At 37.1% G+C, this 19,539-nt stretch overlaps 4 protein-coding genes across 4 annotated transcripts in view; 2 read left to right on the forward strand and 2 right to left on the reverse strand.

Moving 5' to 3' along the window:
- LOC117290393 (HEAT repeat-containing protein 6-like) overlaps window positions 1-1,447 on the reverse strand; it is a 56,310-nt gene extending 54,863 nt beyond the window's left edge. Inside the window, exon 1 of the mRNA XM_033771768.1 lies at window positions 1,227-1,447. Coding sequence (XP_033627659.1) covers window positions 1,227-1,400 — 174 coding nt within the window. The 5' untranslated portion in view covers window positions 1,401-1,447. The remainder of the gene's footprint in view (window positions 1-1,226) is intronic.
- Window positions 1,448-1,734: 287 nt separating this feature from the next.
- On the forward strand, window positions 1,735-6,926 carry LOC117290646 (2-methoxy-6-polyprenyl-1,4-benzoquinol methylase, mitochondrial-like). Its single transcript, XM_033772160.1, has 7 exons — window positions 1,735-1,846; window positions 2,344-2,493; window positions 3,278-3,544; window positions 4,362-4,468; window positions 4,919-5,007; window positions 5,801-5,912; window positions 6,653-6,926. The coding sequence occupies exons 1-7, from the start codon at window positions 1,750-1,752 to the stop codon at window positions 6,752-6,754; spliced, it is 924 nt and encodes a 307-aa protein (XP_033628051.1). The 5' UTR covers window positions 1,735-1,749; the 3' UTR covers window positions 6,755-6,926.
- Window positions 6,927-8,793: 1,867 nt separating this feature from the next.
- On the reverse strand, window positions 8,794-10,658 carry LOC117290977 (dynein light chain LC6, flagellar outer arm). The gene is made up of 2 exons (XM_033772568.1): window positions 10,350-10,658; window positions 8,794-9,306 (listed from the first exon to the last, which is right to left on the reverse strand). The coding sequence occupies exon 2, from the start codon at window positions 9,299-9,301 to the stop codon at window positions 9,032-9,034; it is 270 nt and encodes an 89-aa protein (XP_033628459.1). The 5' UTR covers window positions 9,302-9,306; window positions 10,350-10,658; the 3' UTR covers window positions 8,794-9,031.
- Window positions 10,659-12,145: 1,487 nt separating this feature from the next.
- On the forward strand, window positions 12,146-12,673 carry LOC117290157 (hepatic lectin-like). The gene has a single exon (XM_033771412.1). It carries the CDS (start codon window positions 12,146-12,148, stop codon window positions 12,671-12,673), a length of 528 nt encoding a protein of 175 aa, XP_033627303.1.
- The last annotated feature ends 6,866 nt before the right edge of the window (window positions 12,674-19,539 follow it).

The raw sequence follows: 19,539 nt of genomic DNA on the forward strand, positions 1-19,539 counted from the left end.
GAAGAAACCTTTCCAATCATATCTATATATATATCTATGCTCTGTTGTTGGATGGATGCAGTGTGTAAAGCACTGCAATTTTCCAGTGAGTGAGACCCCAAATTGTCAGTGTAGTTAATTTATTACAAAAATTAATCCCCCCCCCCCCCCCCCCGCGAAATAAAATAAATAAAAATAGCCTACTGTAATTTTATAAAACAATACTCATATTAAATAACATAATATTAAAAAAATACAATTAATTAATAACTAAATTCTAAAATCAACAAAACAATATAAAACAAGAAAGGCTTGTTTATTCATGTTATTTAAGCATGTTCGGAGCCATTCCGTACACATAATTATCATGTGTTCGCTAGCTAATAAAAACATACACTGCCTCCTGTACTTTTGGTACATAACATGGCCACCACAACAAAATAAAGTGAGAATACCGACTTTCGGTGCAGTGGTCGTAAATAACTTAAAGGCAGTGGACACTATTGGTAATTACTCAAAATAACTTGGTAACGAGTAATGGGGAGAGGTTGACAGTAAGCTTGGGCGATATCACGATATTATCGAATATCGCGATATTAATTTGGAAACGATTTCGATATCGGATGGATTTGGTTTTAATCGCGATAATCGCGATATATCGCAATATCGATTAAATATCGCGATGTATTTCCTAGCTGAGATATCTTGTACCCCATAGGTTTGGAGTCAAACCAGAAGAATAGGTCTTTAGAACACCTCTCCTATGCTATGACTGTCTCTTCTACAACTTTCACTTGGAGTTTGAAGACTGATGATGTCAAATTTCATTAATCGCGAATATATCGAATATCGCGATATATTGTCGGCGATATATCGTGAATAAAATAAATCGATATCGCCCAAGCTTAGTTGACAGTAACACTACAGTATAAAACATTGTGAGAAATGGCTCCCTCTGAAGTGACGTAGTTTTCAAGAAATAAGTAATTTTCCACGAATTTGATTTCGAGACCTCAAGCAAGTTTAGAATTTGAGGTCTCAAAATCAAGCATCTGAAAAGCACACAACTTCATGTGACAAGGGTGTTTTTTCTTTCATAGTTATCTCGCAACTCCGACGATCAATCGAGCTAAAATTTTCGCAGGTTTCTTATTTTATGCATATGTTGAGATACACCAAGTGAGAAGACTGGTCTTTGACAATTACCAATACTACTAGTGTCCAGTGTCTTTATTTATTTAACAAACCTGTTCAACAAGACCCTGTACTGAGTACGCAAGTGAGTTTAACTCATCCAGCAGAGAGTTGAGCTCATTCTTTTGCTTCTCTCCAGACTCAGCAACCATCCCAAGTAATCTGGAAGCACAGTGCCTATATCGCTGCCTCTCCTCCATTGCAAAATCTGCTCCAGAAGATGCCATTTTTATTGCATGAGTTGTCGTGTCGTTTCATGTGTTTTTGTGGGTGTGTTTTGAAGAGGTACAGAAACTATGTGACCTCTTTCAAAATAAATTTTAATATAAGATAAATGAACGCAGTGATTTTTAACTTTTGTTTGAAATAAATTTATTAACACAATTTACATGATCGATATTAAAATACAAAAGTTGATGATATAAACCTCACTAAATAAAACATAAAGTCTTTGAACTATCTAAGTGTACATTTTGAAAGAGACAGAATATTGTCAAAATGGCGGCGCCCATGTCACTTTGCCGGTCTTGTGTTCGGTATTTTTATAAGCCGTTTTTTCGGACGTCATGCCTTGCAATGAGGACATCCCCTAAAAGTAATTCTGGTGGTGCTGAAGAAAAAGAAACTCACTTTGGATATGAAACTGTCCTTGAATCAGAGAAAACAGAAAAGGGTATGTGTTTGTTTGTTGCACACAAACGAATGCCACACAGCACAAAGTTGCCCACTACTGCAACAATCCGTCGCGGATAACTTTCCGTATGGCGCCACCACTTGTCCACTTGTTTTTACAAAAAGGGATATTTCATTGTTTTTGTCATTGACTCAATTGAGTTTGAGGTAAATTAGATTAGATAGGCCTACTATTTACTATACTACTAATTTACTATGTCATATCAAATAAAAAAGTGGTGGAGGGTTACGTTATCGCAACTAGCAGATGGGTTAGAAAATATCTCTACATGTTGGAATTGACTTGTTGTGTGTTTTGGCTTAGAAAAGTTGCTGAAAATGACAACTGCCACTTTTTCACTCAAGAGTCATAAAAATGTAACTTAAGTAATGTTGCTAAATAAAAACAATTGGTTAGAGTTGAAAATTTGTCTCCTCCAATTTTGCGTTAACAACTAAAATTGCTTTGTTCTCCCTTTTCTGTTGATTTTCAAACAGTTTACAAAGTTTTCAAGAATGTTGCTGAAAGTTATGACTCAATGAACGATGCAATGAGTTTAGGAATCCACAGGTTATGGAAAGATCGATTCTTGCAAGTTCTGAAACCAACACCTGGAACAAGACTTCTGGATGTCGCTGGTGGAACAGGTTTGTGATTAAAAAATTCAACACAACTTCTCCTTTTTCGAAAGCCCTGGGTGTATTTTACATTGCAAGTATGCACTCAATCCTGCAAACTATAGACCATCCCGGAATCTTGTCCAACCAATAATTTGATCTTTGTTTTGTCATTCTTAAATATTGTGATGGATTTATCCAATCAGGAAGGCTCTTAAAAAGAAGCCTTTTAGAGCGAGCATGAGTTAGTAATGAGATTTTAGAGACTAGATTGTTTATTCACAAATCAGTATTCTCAATCTTTTGTTCTTGTTGTCAGAATCTTTAATGTTGGAACTTTCCCTTTACGCAAATGGCAATTTCTATAACAAATCTTTTCAGTTAAGCAGCATTTATTGACCACACATCCAACATCATAATTATCGCCAATAACTGAATGCGTAAGAAGCGTTAAAATTTTTTCATTTTCAGATGTGGGTGGAAAACACTAATGGGGAATACCCACGAGATCAGGTAGGGACTGAAAACCCATTCCACATGCAAGGCTAGCTCTTCCAACTGGATCCACAAAAGTAGGCAGGGAAAGAAGCCACTAAGCCGACCTGATCCCCATAACAGTTACTTGTACCTAAACAATATGTCTTCCTTTCTTCATTAGCAATGTTTAACAATTCTTAATTTGTTGTCTTCTCCTGTGCTTTTAAAAAAAAATTATATAAAAATGTAAATCTGTATTTGAATTCAGTCTCTGGACTGCGACAAACAGATGTTTTTTACAATAAACCAGTAATAATAATAAAATAATTCTCTGCAGGTGACATAGCATTCCGCTTCCTTGATTTCGTCAGGAACGCACGACTCAATTCAATCCCCACCAGCGGCATGCCGTCTTCAAGACATGCCGAGACATCATCTTCAGAGAGTAGTTCTTCCTTTGATGGGGAGGATGCAGCTTTCCGCTCAGAGGAGCAAGAGGCATCGTCAGGATGGAGGGAAGACACAAGGGTGACCGTCTGCGATATTAATCAGTCCATGCTGAAGGTGGGAAGACAGAGAGCAGAGCAGAGAGGACTAACTGAAGGTTTGAGATGTTTTTGTTTTGAACTGTCAATGTTTGAAAGATTGAGATTTGAGACTACAATCCCGGCCATATCTCGTTGGCCCCCCCTGCCCCCTTTCAATGTTGGTTCTGAGTGCCAGTCTTCTGCGTTACAGTCAACATTGAGCAGGGAGACGGGGGAGAGAATGTTTATTGTCAGTGGGAAGTGGACAGGGAATGGTTTTATGTAACGTGAGGAATGGGTCACGGTGGCCAAAGCATTTTGGCGGGGATCGTTGGCTCAAGCAAGGAGTTTCATTATCTTTAGTAGTGGACTGAATTTTCTGTGAAAAAGGTTAGATAATTAGAAGAATCTACAGTTACATCTTTTAGTATCTTCAAATTTACTTGCTGGAATAATGATTTCTAAACTGTTCATGAACCATTTCCTGACCAGATAAAACTTTGTTTGACTGTAGTGATACTCCATCAGCCTTCTTACCACAGACAACTTTATTCAACTGCAGTGCAAAACGGATCAAAATGAGGGGGGGGGGTGTTACATTTTAAAATAATGTTTATTGACTTTTACTAGGTAATCAGTACCCCTTGTTGACCATTTCATAACAAAGTAACAACGACACTGATTCAACCAAGTTGATCTTTAATTTTAAAATGGAGATAGCTGTTGGAAACTGCTTCCAAATCAAAATTAGCTTTGAGAAAGACTCCGCTGTTGGATGAAGTGAGGGCAATCAGATTAGTGTAAACAACCATTGCTTGCAAAATGTTGACAAAGGATAAAATTAATTTTTTACATTATTTGTTATTGTATTTTCATATTTGTTTGTCTCTTTAGGTATTTCTTGGGTTGCTGGTAATGCAGAAGAGTTGCCCATTGCAAGTGAATCTGTTGATGCCTACACAATAGCCTTTGGTATAAGAAATGTCACACATGTTGAAGAGGTGGGTTTACATGTATCTAAGAAAACTGCAGAGAAAGTGTTGGGTGTATATTTTTTTTAGTTTGAATAATCTTGCAGTAGGTAAAGTTCCTGCAGCCGATTTCACATTAATCCTATCTCGAGTTAGGACAAGTAACTCAATTAACTGCCTGGCCAAGACTCGCAACAACTATCAGTACTATGTAACAAAGTTCTCATTAAAGCTGTTTCGCAGAAAATTCTGCTTTGTGAATTCCTTTGCTAAGCATGTAATAACTGGTGGGTACCAGTCACACCAATGGTAAATGTACTGTATTTTGACTTGTAACCTATTTTTGCTCAGCACAAGTTTTCTGTGCTTAGCAAGTTTTTGTGCTTACAGGCTTTATGAAATTGGGCCCTAGTTAATATCTTATAAGGATTTACTAGGCAGTGCATTTTCTCCTGTATTATAACTCTGATTGCTCTACAGGCCCTCAGTGAGGCATATAGGGTGCTAGTTCCTGGAGGTCGCTTCCTGTGCTTGGAGTTCAGCCAGGTCAACAACCCAGTCCTAAGAAGGTTAACAGTAGAACTATTATTCTTTAATTCAATACTGTGGATATCTTGTCGGACAAGAAAGAATGAAATTAGGATGAACTTTTATTGAAATATCCTATTTATATTGTCCGTTATTTCATTAAAGGCACTGCTGTCGATTACACGAAACGCTAGGATTGATCCTATCTCAAGTTAGGACGAGTAACCCGTCCTAACTTAGGATGGGTTTCGATGTGTCCTACGTCTTCGGATAGGGAACTTAACTCGTCCTAAGATTAATCCCAAGTTAGGATGAGTTTGGTGAAATCAACGGCTGGACATTGTCAAAGACCAGTATTCTCCCTTGGTGTATTCCAACATTTAAAAAAAAATGTGAAAATTTGGGCTCAATTGGTCGTCGAAGTTGCAAGAGAATAATGAAAGAAAAAACACCCTTGTTGCACAATTGTGTGTGCTTTAAGATAGATAATAATATACTTCAGCTGAAGTATTTTATCATTTTGAGTGAGAAATTACCTCGTCTAAAAACTATGTTACCTCAGAGGGAGCCGTTTCTCACAATGTTCTGTAACAGCTCTCCATTGCTCGTTACCAAAGTTTTTATGCTAACAATTATTGTGAGTAATTACCAATAGTATCCAGTGCTACTTTTTGTGCTTGAACAGTTCTTGGGGCCCTGGTCTTGGCCTTAGTGGCCCATGAAACATTTCCCATGGACCTGATAGACTTAAAACTTTTCAAGTGAAAGCGGCCTTGCCCTCTTTAGGCCTGCATTTTTTTTAATCATAATTATTCGTTTGTTGTTTCTTTTCAGTTTGTACGACAATTACTCCTTCCAAGTCATCCCAGTTCTTGGTCAGGTTATAGCGTCCGACTGGAAGTCCTACCAATACCTTGTAGAAAGCATCCGACAATTCCCAAATCAGGTACATTTCCATCAGCATATTAAAAAACTTTTCGGAAGGTCTCTAGCAGTGCCTAAAAATTGTTTTGTTCCTTTCTTTCTGCCAAACAATAAAACAAACAAGTAGGAAACACAGAAGTAAAGAGGAAATCAAGTAGTAATAAAATCACAAAATTTATTAACAGATAAAAAGACGAACTTTCAAGTTGATGGTTTTCTTCTTTATCAAGCTAAAGATGCTATGTCAGATTTTTTGGCCCCAAACATTAAAAAATAGATTTTTTTGAGTAAATGGTATTTCAAAGAGTATCACCCGCTCTAATGAAAAAAAGTTTAACTTTTACTTTTAGTGGACAGGAACCATGACAAAAATTTTAAACATAAGAATTGGTCACGTGATATATTGTCGGGATCCCGACAAAAACTAATTTTGAGCACTTTATTTCACTGCTATTAATAATTGGCGGACTTTTTCGAGCAAATAGCTCAAATGAAAGCTTTTAACTTTCTCGACCCCGATCAAATTGGCAAAAACTCCAACATAGCATCTTTACACTGTTTTTTACTCACTATAAATGGACCCCTTGCATAGACCTTTATCATTGCAGTCAAAAACAGAGTGCACGAGTGTACACGCAACGCACAACTCTCGACCAATGATAAGCATATTTGTTTGACCTCAGTGACTGACGGAGAGCACTGTTTGAGCTTGTGACATCATGCTTCGCTAACAAATGCGATCTTATTGTCATTTATTTTCAGGAAGACTTTTCTGCTATGATTCGGGAGGCTGGTTTCTCAATGGTGACTCATGAAAACCTGTCATTTGGGATTGCTGCAATACACTCGGGGTTTAAATTATAAGAGAATGATTTACAGCAGTAGTGAGTCATGTGTAACAACATACGTAACTCATGAGTTTAATCCTTCCATCACAACTGAACTCTTGTAGAGTAAATACAACATATACATGTACTGTTAAAGCCATTGGACACTTTCGGTAAACAGAATTGTCCAAGTCCCAAACTTTGTGTATCACAACTTATATATAAAATAACAAACCTGTGAAAATTTAGGCTCAATCGGTCATCGGAGTCGGGAGAAAATAACTGGAAAACCCACCCTTGGTTTCCGCACGTTTCGCCGTGTCATGACATGTGTTTAAAATAAACCTGTAATTCTCCCCATCGAGAATTTATATTGTTATAATGTTTTCTCAAAAAGTAAAGCATTTCATGGAATAATATTTCAAGAGAAGTCTTTTACCATTACCTTTTGTAAACCCTGTAAATTATTTGTAAATCTGTGAACTTTATTTTTTTTTTTTCTGTACCGAAAGTGTCCAATGGCTTTGAAGGCAGTGGACACTATTGGTAATTACTCAAAAAAACTATCATCATAAAACCTTTCTTGATTTCGATTAATGGGGAGAGGTCGACAGTATAAAACATTGTGAGAAACAGCTACCTCTGAAGTGACATAGTTTTCGAAAAAGAAGTAAATTTCCACGAATTTGATTTCGAGACCTCAAGTTAAGAATTTGAGGTCTCGAAATCAAGCATCAGAAAGCACACAACTTCGTGTGACAATGGTGTTTTTTCTTTCATTATTATCTCGCCACTTCGACGACCGATTGAGCACAAATTTTCACAGGGTTGTTATTTTATGCATATAATATGTTATTTTATTGTAGTTGTGTCTCCATATGAGGGAGAAATGCAGAATTAAAAAGGCACTAACTCAAGGCAACCTCTATTTTTTTGCTTGTTAACCGAGTCAGGTTTAAGTAAGGAAAACCTTGAGGCTAACCTTGAGTTACTGCCCATTTAATTTTACCTTCCTACAATGTGTACCATTAATCAAAAACATTTTATGTCCTATTGAAAAACAACTACAGTTTATAATTACTTACAAAGATTTTTATACAAAAAAGGTGTAGCATCAAGCAATTTTGTTTTTCTTAAGTAACTAATTTTAAGTTGTAAAACTTTGTTCAATTCAGAAAGTTTATAAACTTTTTGGGGTCAACTTCCATGTTAACATTGACCCCTTACATGGGCCGCCATCGCTTTAATGTCAAATAATGGACACTTCGCACAACTCCAAGCCAATGATAGCTCATTATTGACTTCATTGAGGGGTCTGTTTTGGGCTTTTACCATCATACAAGTTATGCAATGGATCTATAGGATGCAGGTCAATGCACACTGTTTTTCTTTGGCAACATTTATCATTTAAAAGCATTTTTTGTTAAAAGTTCTGTGTTAGGTTGAAACTGGCTTTCGAGTCGTTCATTATTCAAAGCACCCTACTTCATGAGCTATTTTTTTTGTATTGATCCACCTGTAAAATTATTAAACATATTACAGCAAAATTGCAAACATATAAATACTAGGAATGTTTGACATCAATGGTGTGTAAATAAACAAAGTTATTCTTATCAACTAATTTGTTTGTTTGTTGTTTGTACCCTGGTATGCCTTCAATGTTTATCTGGTACTGGTTAGTGAAATACTTTTGGGATTATATAAAGGGCAGCATACACACCTTTTTCGTTTACTTCTTTTTTTATATTCATATTTTATCTTTCAGAAGATTTTGAAGTATTGTTTTAATGTTCAGAAATATGCTAGTACCAAAAAAGAGATACAGTATGTTTGTTTCTGTTCAGGTTGGAACAGCGGGCATGCATTCATTCTACCTAAAGGTTACATTTTTAGGAACCCTTCTGACATAAAGTTGAGCTCTGTCACCCTCACAATCTGCTGGATGCCCAATGTTTTGGCTAGTTCTGCCTCCAAATCTGGCAAGCTTTTTGTGTAATTTTACCGAAAAACCACACATTACATCGATCAAACGGAAATTTACTCATTTACAGAAACTTTACTTCTGTGTGGACCTTTGTCTTCAAAGAAAGTACGTTAAAGCCAAGTCAATTATTTCTTGCATAGTATCAATCGAAGCCAAACTAGCTCATGGCAACTCCAACAGGTTTCTGGTATGAATAGTTCCATTTTGTGTAAAGAGGGCATGGCTTACAATGGAATTACATCAACACGAACAGAACAATCTCTTTTTTTACAATTTATTTCAAACAAACGCTTCTAAAATCAAGTAGCTTGATAAACTTGTCAAAAAATCTCAACCAGATTTATACAGCAAAACAGCAACCTGCCCTAAATAGAAGTAAATAAAGTGCTTGGTCTCGTGTGTGACGTAGCTGCCAAAGTTCCTTCCCACGATGCAGTGCCATGTCGGGTTGTACTTCTTGTCGAATTCCTTCTTGATGTAAGCGGCGATGTCCTTCTCAATGTTGAATTTCTCCAGGGCTTGGGTTGCACAGTCCACTGCGTCCTGTTGCATGTCCTCTGACATGTCAGCATTCTTGATGACGGCTTTTCTCTCAGACATGGTGGCTGTACAAAGAAGAAATAGTTTGTTTAAATCTCATGTTGCATCATTGGTTGATAAGTTTCAATATGAAATCTCAGTTCAAATCTTTCACAGAAATTATTCATCAACCCTGGGAAATTTATCCAGTTGAAAAAATCAATAATTAAGTTTGACCCTTACCTGTACTGTATAGGCCTACTGTAAAAAAAATTGTTTTACTTTTTGGGGATTGCAGCTACATGTATCAATACATCAGGGTAACGTGGCGTTACTTTGGTGTTGTTTTCACTTGACACAGTCAATGCAGGCAGTTTAAGTGTGGGCTTTCTTTTTCTCCAATGTATTTTCTGAGAATTTACTTGGTGTGTTTAATTTAATATCATTTATTAAAATTTGTGAGGCAGTAGTAGGCTTATTTACTATCTTCCCAAAAGTTCAAAACAATTCAATAATTAAGCCTATATTTTTTTTATAGCCCTAGGCCTATTTTACTAATTATAAACTCCCATCGCCATATAGGCTTTTATTTTATATGATAGCCTAAAACATTTAGCCTTTATTTAGGAACAAAAAGGCTAAGCTAATAAATGCTAGGCTATTTATGTATACTACTAGGCTAATTCATATTTATATAGGAATTCATTCTTGACTCTTGTCTTGAGTTAGATTGACACCACAATGAACATGGTGAACATGATGATGAACTGATGAAATGAAAGCAAGTCTTTAAAAAAACAGTTGAGGAAAATTTACATTATTATTTTGCGCAGCAGTGTACTTGTCACTCTAACTAAAGTGAAAAACGTGAACAAAAAAACACAAAAAACCCGTGTGGTTTTAACTGTTAGGCGACAGACAGACGAGACTGAAGTGACTAGTTTAGTGACAAACATGACGCTATTGACAGCTGGAATGTGGAGTCAGATTTAACAAATATTTTAATTAATACTAAGTAATAATAATATAGGGGCCTACGATTAAATTGCAAAAGCAAAGCCCTACGATGTAGGCTTATTGTTAACTGTCAACACAATTAATAATTGGTCTGGAATTTTAAGTAGCTCACCTAATCAGATTGTAGTCGTTTCCAGTGTAGGCTAAACTTGCAGAAAGGCAATAACGCAAACTATTAACATTCGTTTGACTCCAAAAACTGTGGGTTGGTCTACCGTCTAGACTCCTCCTAAAAATCCTAGCCTGGCGATCCCTTGATCGACAGCTTGCTCGCCTCGGAATCGGATGTGATGTCTAAAAAATACTGTTGTTTCAACTCACAACTTATTCACAAGTTGAAGCACTTTCGTCCGAACTCTTAAAAATAAACGATGATAGACTTGTCCAGGTGTATGATCATTTTAGGAAGTGAAACAATTATTTGCTGTCGCTTAATTCCGGATTATTTTAGAAAATTATTTCGCAAAAAGACACGCAACCTCTATTTTTATATATGCACACCGCGCAAAAAGCAAAAGCACGACAAAAAATGCACGCATTCAGTTTTTAATCGCGCGCATCCAGTTGATTTCATTGGTTAAAAGTTTATACGCTGTGTGTTTATTGGACGATGCGTCCAATTATTCCCCGGTAGCTTGCTCCATTTCAGAACAAACTTGCTCGGTGATTGGCTATTTATATGAACCACAAAACTTGATTGGTTTAAAAGAAAGGCACTTTCTCGGTAGCTTGTTCAACTTCCAAGGCGCAGGTGCCCACGAAGTTGACTCGGGTTGGTTCGTGACGCCTCTCTTAATAATATTATGCATGAGGTACGTCCAATGCTAACTCAAAACGAGGCAATGGGCGCATGCAGCCACTGCAAGTGATGGGGGAAGTGCGCCCATAGCCTCATTTTGGGTAAAAAATTATGATGTCATGCATAAGTACTAAGAGAGGCGTATAAAAGGACTTCGTGGCTTTTGGACAGCTAGCTTCGTATAGGGCCGCGGTCACAAGCGACTGGAACGGGAGACCATCCATACACGCGAGTGGCCAATAATCACGGCTAAGGGGTCAATATTAGACTTGGTTCCAGGTCTGTGAACGTGGTTTTTAGTCGTCCTAATCGATATAGACCTTTCTTATGTTGATAATCAAACCGCATTGGTTGGCATGATGTTAGTAAAACACTAAAATCGTAAAAACAGATGTTTTAACACACTATAATTTTCTATTAAATAAAATACCTCTCATTGTTATTTTGTTTTAAACAAAATCAACAAATTTTGTTACATTTTAACAAAAAAATCTCGATCGTTTCTTGATTTGCACTTATTATAGCCGCTACACTAATTGCAGAGCCGTATGGCTCTGACTAATTGCAGAGCCAGCCGTATACAATAAAATAATAAAAAGCAGATCACTACTTCGTGGGGGTAAAAACGAAAAAGAAGAAAACAAAAAAAAGAAGTGTTATTATTTTATTTTTTCATTTTGTGTACCACTTTGTTTTGTATTTTCAAAATGACGTTCATGGCTGGGTACCCCCCCCCCCCCCCACACACACACACACACACCACCACCACCATGTCGTTGCCGGGGAAACGAAAAATAATCGGTTTAGCAATTATTAGCTCTTTATTCGCTAATTCGGCTCTACTGAATACGTTTCAAGTATACGTATAAAATGAGCCGAAGGAAAGACCACCCATTTCTAAACTTGACCGTCTTTCACTAAGGACTTGTATCACTGTATTTATTTTGAGTCTTTCTTTGACCCATTCTTTTGCCCTGCCATACAACACCATGAATATTATTCAAGTAATTTTTGCTCTGTATGTTTGTTCTTGTCATATTTTGGCTGAAATCTGCCCTCCTGATTGGCACCGATACGGCGAGTCATGTTACTTCATTTTAACTGTCGAGATGGTTTGGTATGAAGCAAATCGCACTTGTGCCGAGTCACGAGCAAATATAGCCATTCCAAACTCCCAATCCGAAGAGAATTACATATATCGGAAACTGTTCCAGAAAAACTTTGACCAAGCACAAGGCGCCGAACTCTGGATTGGTTGCAATGACATCGAGGAGGAGGGAAAGTGGCAGGACTGTCCGTTGAAGGGTGAGACCAATGGATATGAGAATTGGGGGATTGGAGAACCAAGCTACGGAGGCGACTCAGATTGTGGGCACATTTGGCAAGATCAATGGGACGATACTGATTGCTATTATCCGAAGTACGCAATATGTGAGCGACATGTATCCACACCGGTATCCACCACGCAGACCGACATTAACGGCCGCCTCACTCCTCAGTGCCTGCTACACCACGCCATGAAGGAGCTAATGGGCAATGGTGTTGCGTCGTGCGGCAAGTCTTGCCGATCACACCCTCGATGTCACTCCTTCAAGCTGATGGAACAAGATTGCCCACCTGGTAACAAGACCACTTAGAAACGACTGACGAAGAAAATGTTGGAGGCATCTAGGACATTGATTAATCTCGACCATGCCAACGAACATCAGTAGAAATAAATGGATCCGGCAAATCAAAAGTTGACAAAGAAATAAAGTTGGATAATAGGCATACCCTACTCATCTGTTTTCAACAACCGTTTCTGCACAACACGTAACGTTCTATGAGTAACGCAAACAGCACTGAACGCAAGGTAGTTGCTTGACTTTTGATTCTTTCATGTGGACATCGACACATTATATTTCACGGTATTTAAAAACGACTTGCAGACCGTTTATGACTGGTCCGACGAAGAATGCCATGGCACCAATGATTGAGGGCACATTAATTTGACGCAAGCGTTTCAACCGTAAAGTACTACGAATAAACTCTACTAAAAAATGTTTCAGATAAAAGCACATGAATCCCTTAAACTTTGGCTCGAAAAACAAAAAGAATGTTGGTTTCAGGTATCAAGACAAGAACATCACTGAAAATCAATGAGTAACTCTTGATGGAGCACGATGATAATATCATCCACTTTATCAAAAGTGGAAACAATAATACTATTAAAGATGCTATGTCAGATTTTTGGCCCCAAACATTAAAACATTGATAGTTTTTGAGTGAATGGTATTTCAAAGAGTATCACCCGCTCTAACGAAAACAAAATTAACTTTTACTTTTAATGGTCAGGAACCATGACAAAAATTTAAAACGTTTCTTATAAAACACATGAGAATTGATCACGTGATATATTGTCGGGATCCCGACAAAAACTAATTTTGAGCACTTTATTTCACTGCTACTAATAATTGGCGGACTCTTTCGAGCAATGGATCAAAATGAAAGATTGTTACTTTCTCGACCCCCGTCAAAATACCTAATTTTAAATCAAAATTTTTGTGTCAAATCGGCAAAAATCTGACATAGCATCTTTAAGCAACGCTAGATAAGTTAACGCGTTTTGATTTGTAATTTTAAAACAATTCGTTTATTTGATTAATGTATAAATTGAAAGAGAAATTTGGGATATTTTTAAAACTGCGACCGTAAGCAAAGCATTCTTTTGTAACCGGTTAACTGCTGCTGTATTAAGGAAATATCGCTTAACTTGAATAGCCTTACATGCGCCTAGAAAAGTTTATTAGTATAGCGCGTTAGAACTTTGTGAAAATAGTCTGTTAATATTTTAATCAAAGATGCAGAATCGTCAGTGAGGGAGAGGTTGATACTTAAAAACATTGTGAGAAACAGCTCCCTCTGAAGTAACGTAGCTTTCGAGAAAGAAGTAATTTTCCACGAATTTGATTTAGAGACCCCCGAAATAGAATTTTGAGGTCTCGGAATCAAGCATCTGAAAGCACACAACTTCGTGTGACAAGGGTGTTTTTCTATCATTATTATCTCGCAACTTCGACCACCAGTTGGGCTCAAATTTTCGCGGTTTGTTAGTTGATGCATATGTTGAGATACACTTATGAGAAGACTGGTCTTTGATAATAATTACCAATATGTCCAGGGTCTTTAAGGACCTCATGCATCTTTAATACGTTTTACATGGAGAAATTTCATGATGTGCCATTGACTCATAAAGATCCATCTAAAGGCACTGGACACGTTGCGTAATTTTCAAAGACCAGTATGGTGTATAATCCCAACAGTATAAAATAACAACTCTGTGAAATTCGGGCTTATTTGGTCATCGAAGTTACAAGAAAATAATGGGCGACAGTACTCTTGTTGCACATTGTGTGCTCAAATATTTTTGAGAAAAATTACATCTCAAAAACTGCATACGTTACTCTTATTATAATAATATAGGGAGCCGTTTCTCACAATATTTTAACTACTATCACCAGCTCTCCATCGCTAATAATGATCAGTAGGTTTTCAGACAAAAACTAAACATTTTGTCATTCTGTGTATCCTTACGAATCATGTCCCGCTAAACAAAATGCTTGCCGAGCAAAAAGGAAGCAGGGGACCTTTTACGTACGTACAAACCATTATGTTTAGGCTGACATTTCTACCTCCATGGGCTGACCTGCCTGGTGTTATGTATATCAATTCAGGTAAGCTATTTTTGTGTAATTTTAGAGATCGTGATTCGTATTGTATTCAAGTGACCTTTCAACACAGCGGCATTTTCCGCGAAGGACGGTTATAATTAAATTTGCAAGGGAAACAAAAACACATCGATCCACAAATTAGCAACTCTCAGAATTCGCTAAATCAGCCCTACTGTGACAACGTTTCTTGTATTGAGCCGAAGATCAACGGCAGCCGTGGGGGGGGGGGGGGGGGGGGGGGGGGCGGGGCAGGGTACAAAGTTGGGTCCCTATTGTAACGTTCCAGATTCCATATGACTTTCATGACGTCATGAGGCCCATTCGGATATGCAGGTTGCTATAACGTACAACCCCCTCCTCCCGTTGCTTCGCCGTCGGGAGGAGGGTTATGGTCAGGATTTGAGATGAATCAGCCAGTATACAATTTGTTGTACGCCGTGTGATTTGGGGTCCATGGCGTTTTGTACACCCGAGAGGGAAAATGGCACCCGAGGCGTAAGCAATACACCGAGGGTGCACAAAACCCATGGACCCCAAATCACAGCATGCAACAACTGTTTTGTTTTTCCTTGTTTACATGATTATTCTTTTTCTCAAGCGTATTTGTTGCACGGCACGTGATTGGTTCTCGACCAATCAAACTTCACAGTTTGTTACCGAGGTATAGCAATCACAATTGTACTAGAGTCAGATGCAAGGCAAATCATGTTACAAACCAGTAGGCCTAATATTTACTTAGTGACAAATCCAATACAAAGTGAAAGTTTTGATCTCATGGTTTTGTTATGTTTCAGCTTTGGCCAACTGGACCGTGACTTAATTAACTTGTCAAGAAATAAGTTATGTTTATTTGGGAGAGTAGTTATTTTGTGTGTGAAAAGAGAGCACTTATTTTTATTTTCAAGACCACTTATTTTTATTTTCAACTCCTGCATTAACTCACACAATTTGACAAAAAGTGTTCAATTGACGCTGATGGTGTTATTAATGTCTGGTTTCAATGAGTTACACACAAAACTCTTCTATTTTATACACATTCATGCTATGGATATTAACAACTTGTCATAAATTAACGGAATCATTTTTTTAGGACAATCCATACACATCACTCGAAACAAGTCTGGTACAATGCACGCAATATTCAATTAACAACTGAATGTGAATGTGCCTGATTTTTGCCGTTGTGGCTCTACACATCCTCGTAAACAGTAGGATTTTGAAACAAGAATAAGTGAACTTAGGATACATTTTTAGCTCGAGAGAGAATTTGTCCATCTTATTTATTTCAACAAATTTAACAAATTTTGAGTGAAATAATATCCAGTATTATCAAAGATCAAGATTTGTTATGTTAGTTGCAAATTTTCTTGCACCCAAATGACAATATAAATTATTTCATAATTGTTTTTTGTTAAAATTACAATAACCCATATGCAATCAAGTAGCCACAGCCGCAACCCCAGCGTTTGCCTTATAGTCAAAGCCGCTAATTTGGACACAGCCTTATAATTAGTTCCTATACACTGGTCACATGTACAAATGTATGGTATATCAATTAAGGGCTGGCTGACTTGTATGTCCACACGGTGTAGGCTTTAACACAGTCTCACTCGGCTATTTTAAAGGGAAGGTACACGTTTGGTAATTACTCAAAATAAATATTATTTTAAAAACTGACTTATTAACGAGCATTGGAGAGCTGTTGGTAGTATGAAACATTGTGGGAAAGGACTCCCTCTGAAGTAACGTAGTTTGGGAGAAAGAGGTAATTTCAAACTAAAATATTAAAAGACTTCTAGCTAGAAGTCTTTTACTCCTATCTGAAAGCACACAATTTCGTCCAACAAGGGTGTTTTTTTTTCATCATTTTTTCGCAAATTCGATGACCAATTGAGCCCAAATTGCCACAGGCTTGTTATTTTATGGTTATGACTGGACACACCAAGTGAGAACACTGGTCTTTGACAATATTACCAAACGCGTACTATGCCTTTAACAGATTTCTCGCTCAGGCTATTTCATCACAATTTTTCAATGTTTTTCTAAGGGCCAAAATATCGGTAATCAGACTATGAATGATGTATCATATCTTAACAAGAAGGCTACAAAAGACAGAATGCACATAAATCAAAACATGCTAGTTGTTTTAGTCTACATTAATAATGAATAGTAACATCAACAAATGTACAAAATACCGTTATACAAAAACATATCTTAAAAAGATTGGTGGTTGATGGATAATATCTCTATCGCAAAACAAAACAAAAACAAAAACAAACAGGGACGTGAAAGACCTGAATAAGTAAAATGTGAATAAGTAAAATGTGAATAAGTAAATGTGAATACAGTTTCAAAGATATATTGATATTGAATGTTAAAATAAATAACTTTTTAAGTACAGCTTATTGTACAGGCCCCAATTTCATAGAGCTGCTAAGCACACAAATTTGCTTAGCATGAAATTTCTTCCTTGATAACAACAGGATTACCAACCAAATTTCCATGTGATTTTTCAGGATAAGCAAACAACAGCTGATTACTAGTAACAAGCAATATGTAACAAATAAAATTGTTGTTGGTAATCCTGTTTATATCGAGGCCAAAATTTCATGCTAAGCAAATTTTTGTGCTGAGCAGCTCTATGAAATTGGGCCCAGGTTACTTTCCCTCTATGGGTATACTCTAGAGGGCTGATATCATACTATTCTTCAGTGCGTTTGTTTTCCCTCAAGACACTGATAAGTGATTCTTTGCTTTAAAATGTATGCAAATCACCAGGGCCCAATTTCGTAGAGCTGCTAAGCACAAAAATTTGCTGAGCATGAAATTTCTTCCTTGATACAAACAGGATTACCAGCCAAATTTCCATTTGTTACATAGTGCTTGTTACTGGTATTCAGCTTTTGTTTGCTTATCCTGAAAACCACATGGAAACTTGGTTGGTAATCCTGTTTTTATCAAGGAAGAATTTTCATGATAAGCACATTTTTATGCTTAGCAGCTATTTGAAATTGGGCCCCGATGTCATTATACAACAAGTTTTGCATGCCCCACAAACACTGTGTCAATAGACCTTTATCACGGTGTGGTCATCTTGATTTTACTCCATCCCCACTCATTCTAACCAACCTGAGGCTGGATAAAATAATAGTCTGGTGCCATGCGAAATGAGTGTTAGCATCCATTACTGTTGTTGGAAACAGGGAACATGATCAAGATGGTGACCGCGTGATAAAGGTCTATTACTACACAGTGAACAGTAATTAGGCAGCACCCTTGCAGTTACAACTGCACCGTATCTTTCCATGCATTTTTGTTTGCCATTTTAGAGGAAGAAGACTATTATGAGCAGACAGTAGCAGGTGACGTAAGAGCAATGGGGGCAATCTACAAACAAAAATAATTGTTACCTTCTTAGGTCAAATTTCATATTAAGCACAAAAAGCTGCTTATCAGCACAGAAATTGTGGTTTAGCACAAACTTCTTGCTTTTCATAGCACAGAATGCCTGCTTGCTTGGCAGAAAGAGGTTACCAGCCAAAAATTTCCTAGTAATGTATGTTGTTTATGACTGGTACTCTTATTTTTTAGCTCATCAGCAGACAGAATTGCTGAGCTACATGTAATCTTTTCTATAAATCAGATTTACGTAATTGGGCCCTGGTGTAACACACCTTTCAGGGTGGAAAAAAAAAAAAAAAAAACTCTTACAAAAATACAAACATTTACAAAATATATTTCATGGCTAGCATTAATGTGCAAACTATCCCGCACATTGAAAAAATAAAATAAACTTGGACTATATTTATCTTAAAATCATATACATGAATACAACTGGACACACGGTTACTTTAATATGAGGTAATTATAGCTGCATTCAATAATGCAAAACAATATTTCATAATACAATAATTTAAATCACTTGAGGACTCTTTTCGTGTACATTATGTCTACTTTAAAATGACAATTGACGCTAGCAAATGCATCTTGGAAAAAACATGTTTTTTTTGTTTCAAAATTCTCTTCCAAAACATTTGGTACACTGAAAGAAACAAAAATAAGCTTCTTACACTAATTAAAGAATTTTGAGGTAAAAAATATTCAACGTCAAATACTTTTTGCATTTTGGCAGAAGCTGTCGACTGCAATCCTGGGCAGTGATCCCACAGTGTGTGTGAATAAAATGGTAACAAGTGGTTCCTCTAAAAGGCATAATAGACCCCTTCCAAATGACGTCACACGCTCAAAAAGCACCCACACTGAGGCCACAAAGCGCACTCACAGAGGCCAAAGGAGGCATATCATTAGACGATCGCTGTTCTTAGTGCATGAAAATGTGCGTGTGAGTTAAGCAACCCTGTAGCATTGCGCATTGCAGCAGGTCTATTGCCTATCATCGCAAAAATTGAAAGGGATAACCTACATCATATGCAGACTTTCCCATGCTGCTTTTTTGAGTGGGACGGCATCCGAAAAATAGACCTTATGCATTGATGTCATTAGGCTGCCATCTTAGAGGTAAAACAATGGAAACGTTCAGCTAACTTTCTTTATCTTACGGTGACATAAAGTGATGATCATTGTCATGTGTGCATGAGGTCTATGAATACACAAACAGCAAACAGACATAGAACAACTCCAACCCTATAGGTTGCTTTCGGTTTAAGAGCAAGAAGAGTCGTTCGAAGCCGTTATAATTACAGCTTGCAATTAATTTTTGTACATTTTCTTTTTTAAAGCAATACCTCAGGCCATCTGATTTAATGAATACCAATACTGATTTGTCTGGAATA

The sequence above is a fragment of the Asterias rubens genome, chromosome 5, assembly GCF_902459465.1.
Source record: "Asterias rubens chromosome 5, eAstRub1.3, whole genome shotgun sequence".
In the NCBI taxonomy this organism is placed as follows: Eukaryota; Metazoa; Echinodermata; class Asteroidea; order Forcipulatida; family Asteriidae; genus Asterias; species Asterias rubens.

Excerpts from the sequence above, each read along its gene's own strand:
- LOC117290646 (XM_033772160.1), top strand. The coding sequence starts at position 1,750 with ATGAGGACATCCCCTAAAAGTAATTCTGGTGGTGCTGAAGAAAAAGAA. Across the intron at positions 1,847-2,343 it reads ATCAGAGAAAACAGAAAAGG|TTTACAAAGTTTTCAAGAAT; the intron begins GTATGTGTTTGT and ends ATTTTCAAACAG. Across the intron at positions 5,008-5,800 it reads AACAACCCAGTCCTAAGAAG|TTTGTACGACAATTACTCCT; the intron begins GTTAACAGTAGA and ends GTTTCTTTTCAG.
- LOC117290157 (XM_033771412.1), top strand. The coding sequence starts at position 12,146 with ATGGTTTGGTATGAAGCAAATCGCACTTGTGCCGAGTCACGAGCAAAT.
- LOC117290977 (XM_033772568.1), bottom strand. The coding sequence starts at position 9,301 with ATGTCTGAGAGAAAAGCCGTCATCAAGAATGCTGACATGTCAGAGGAC.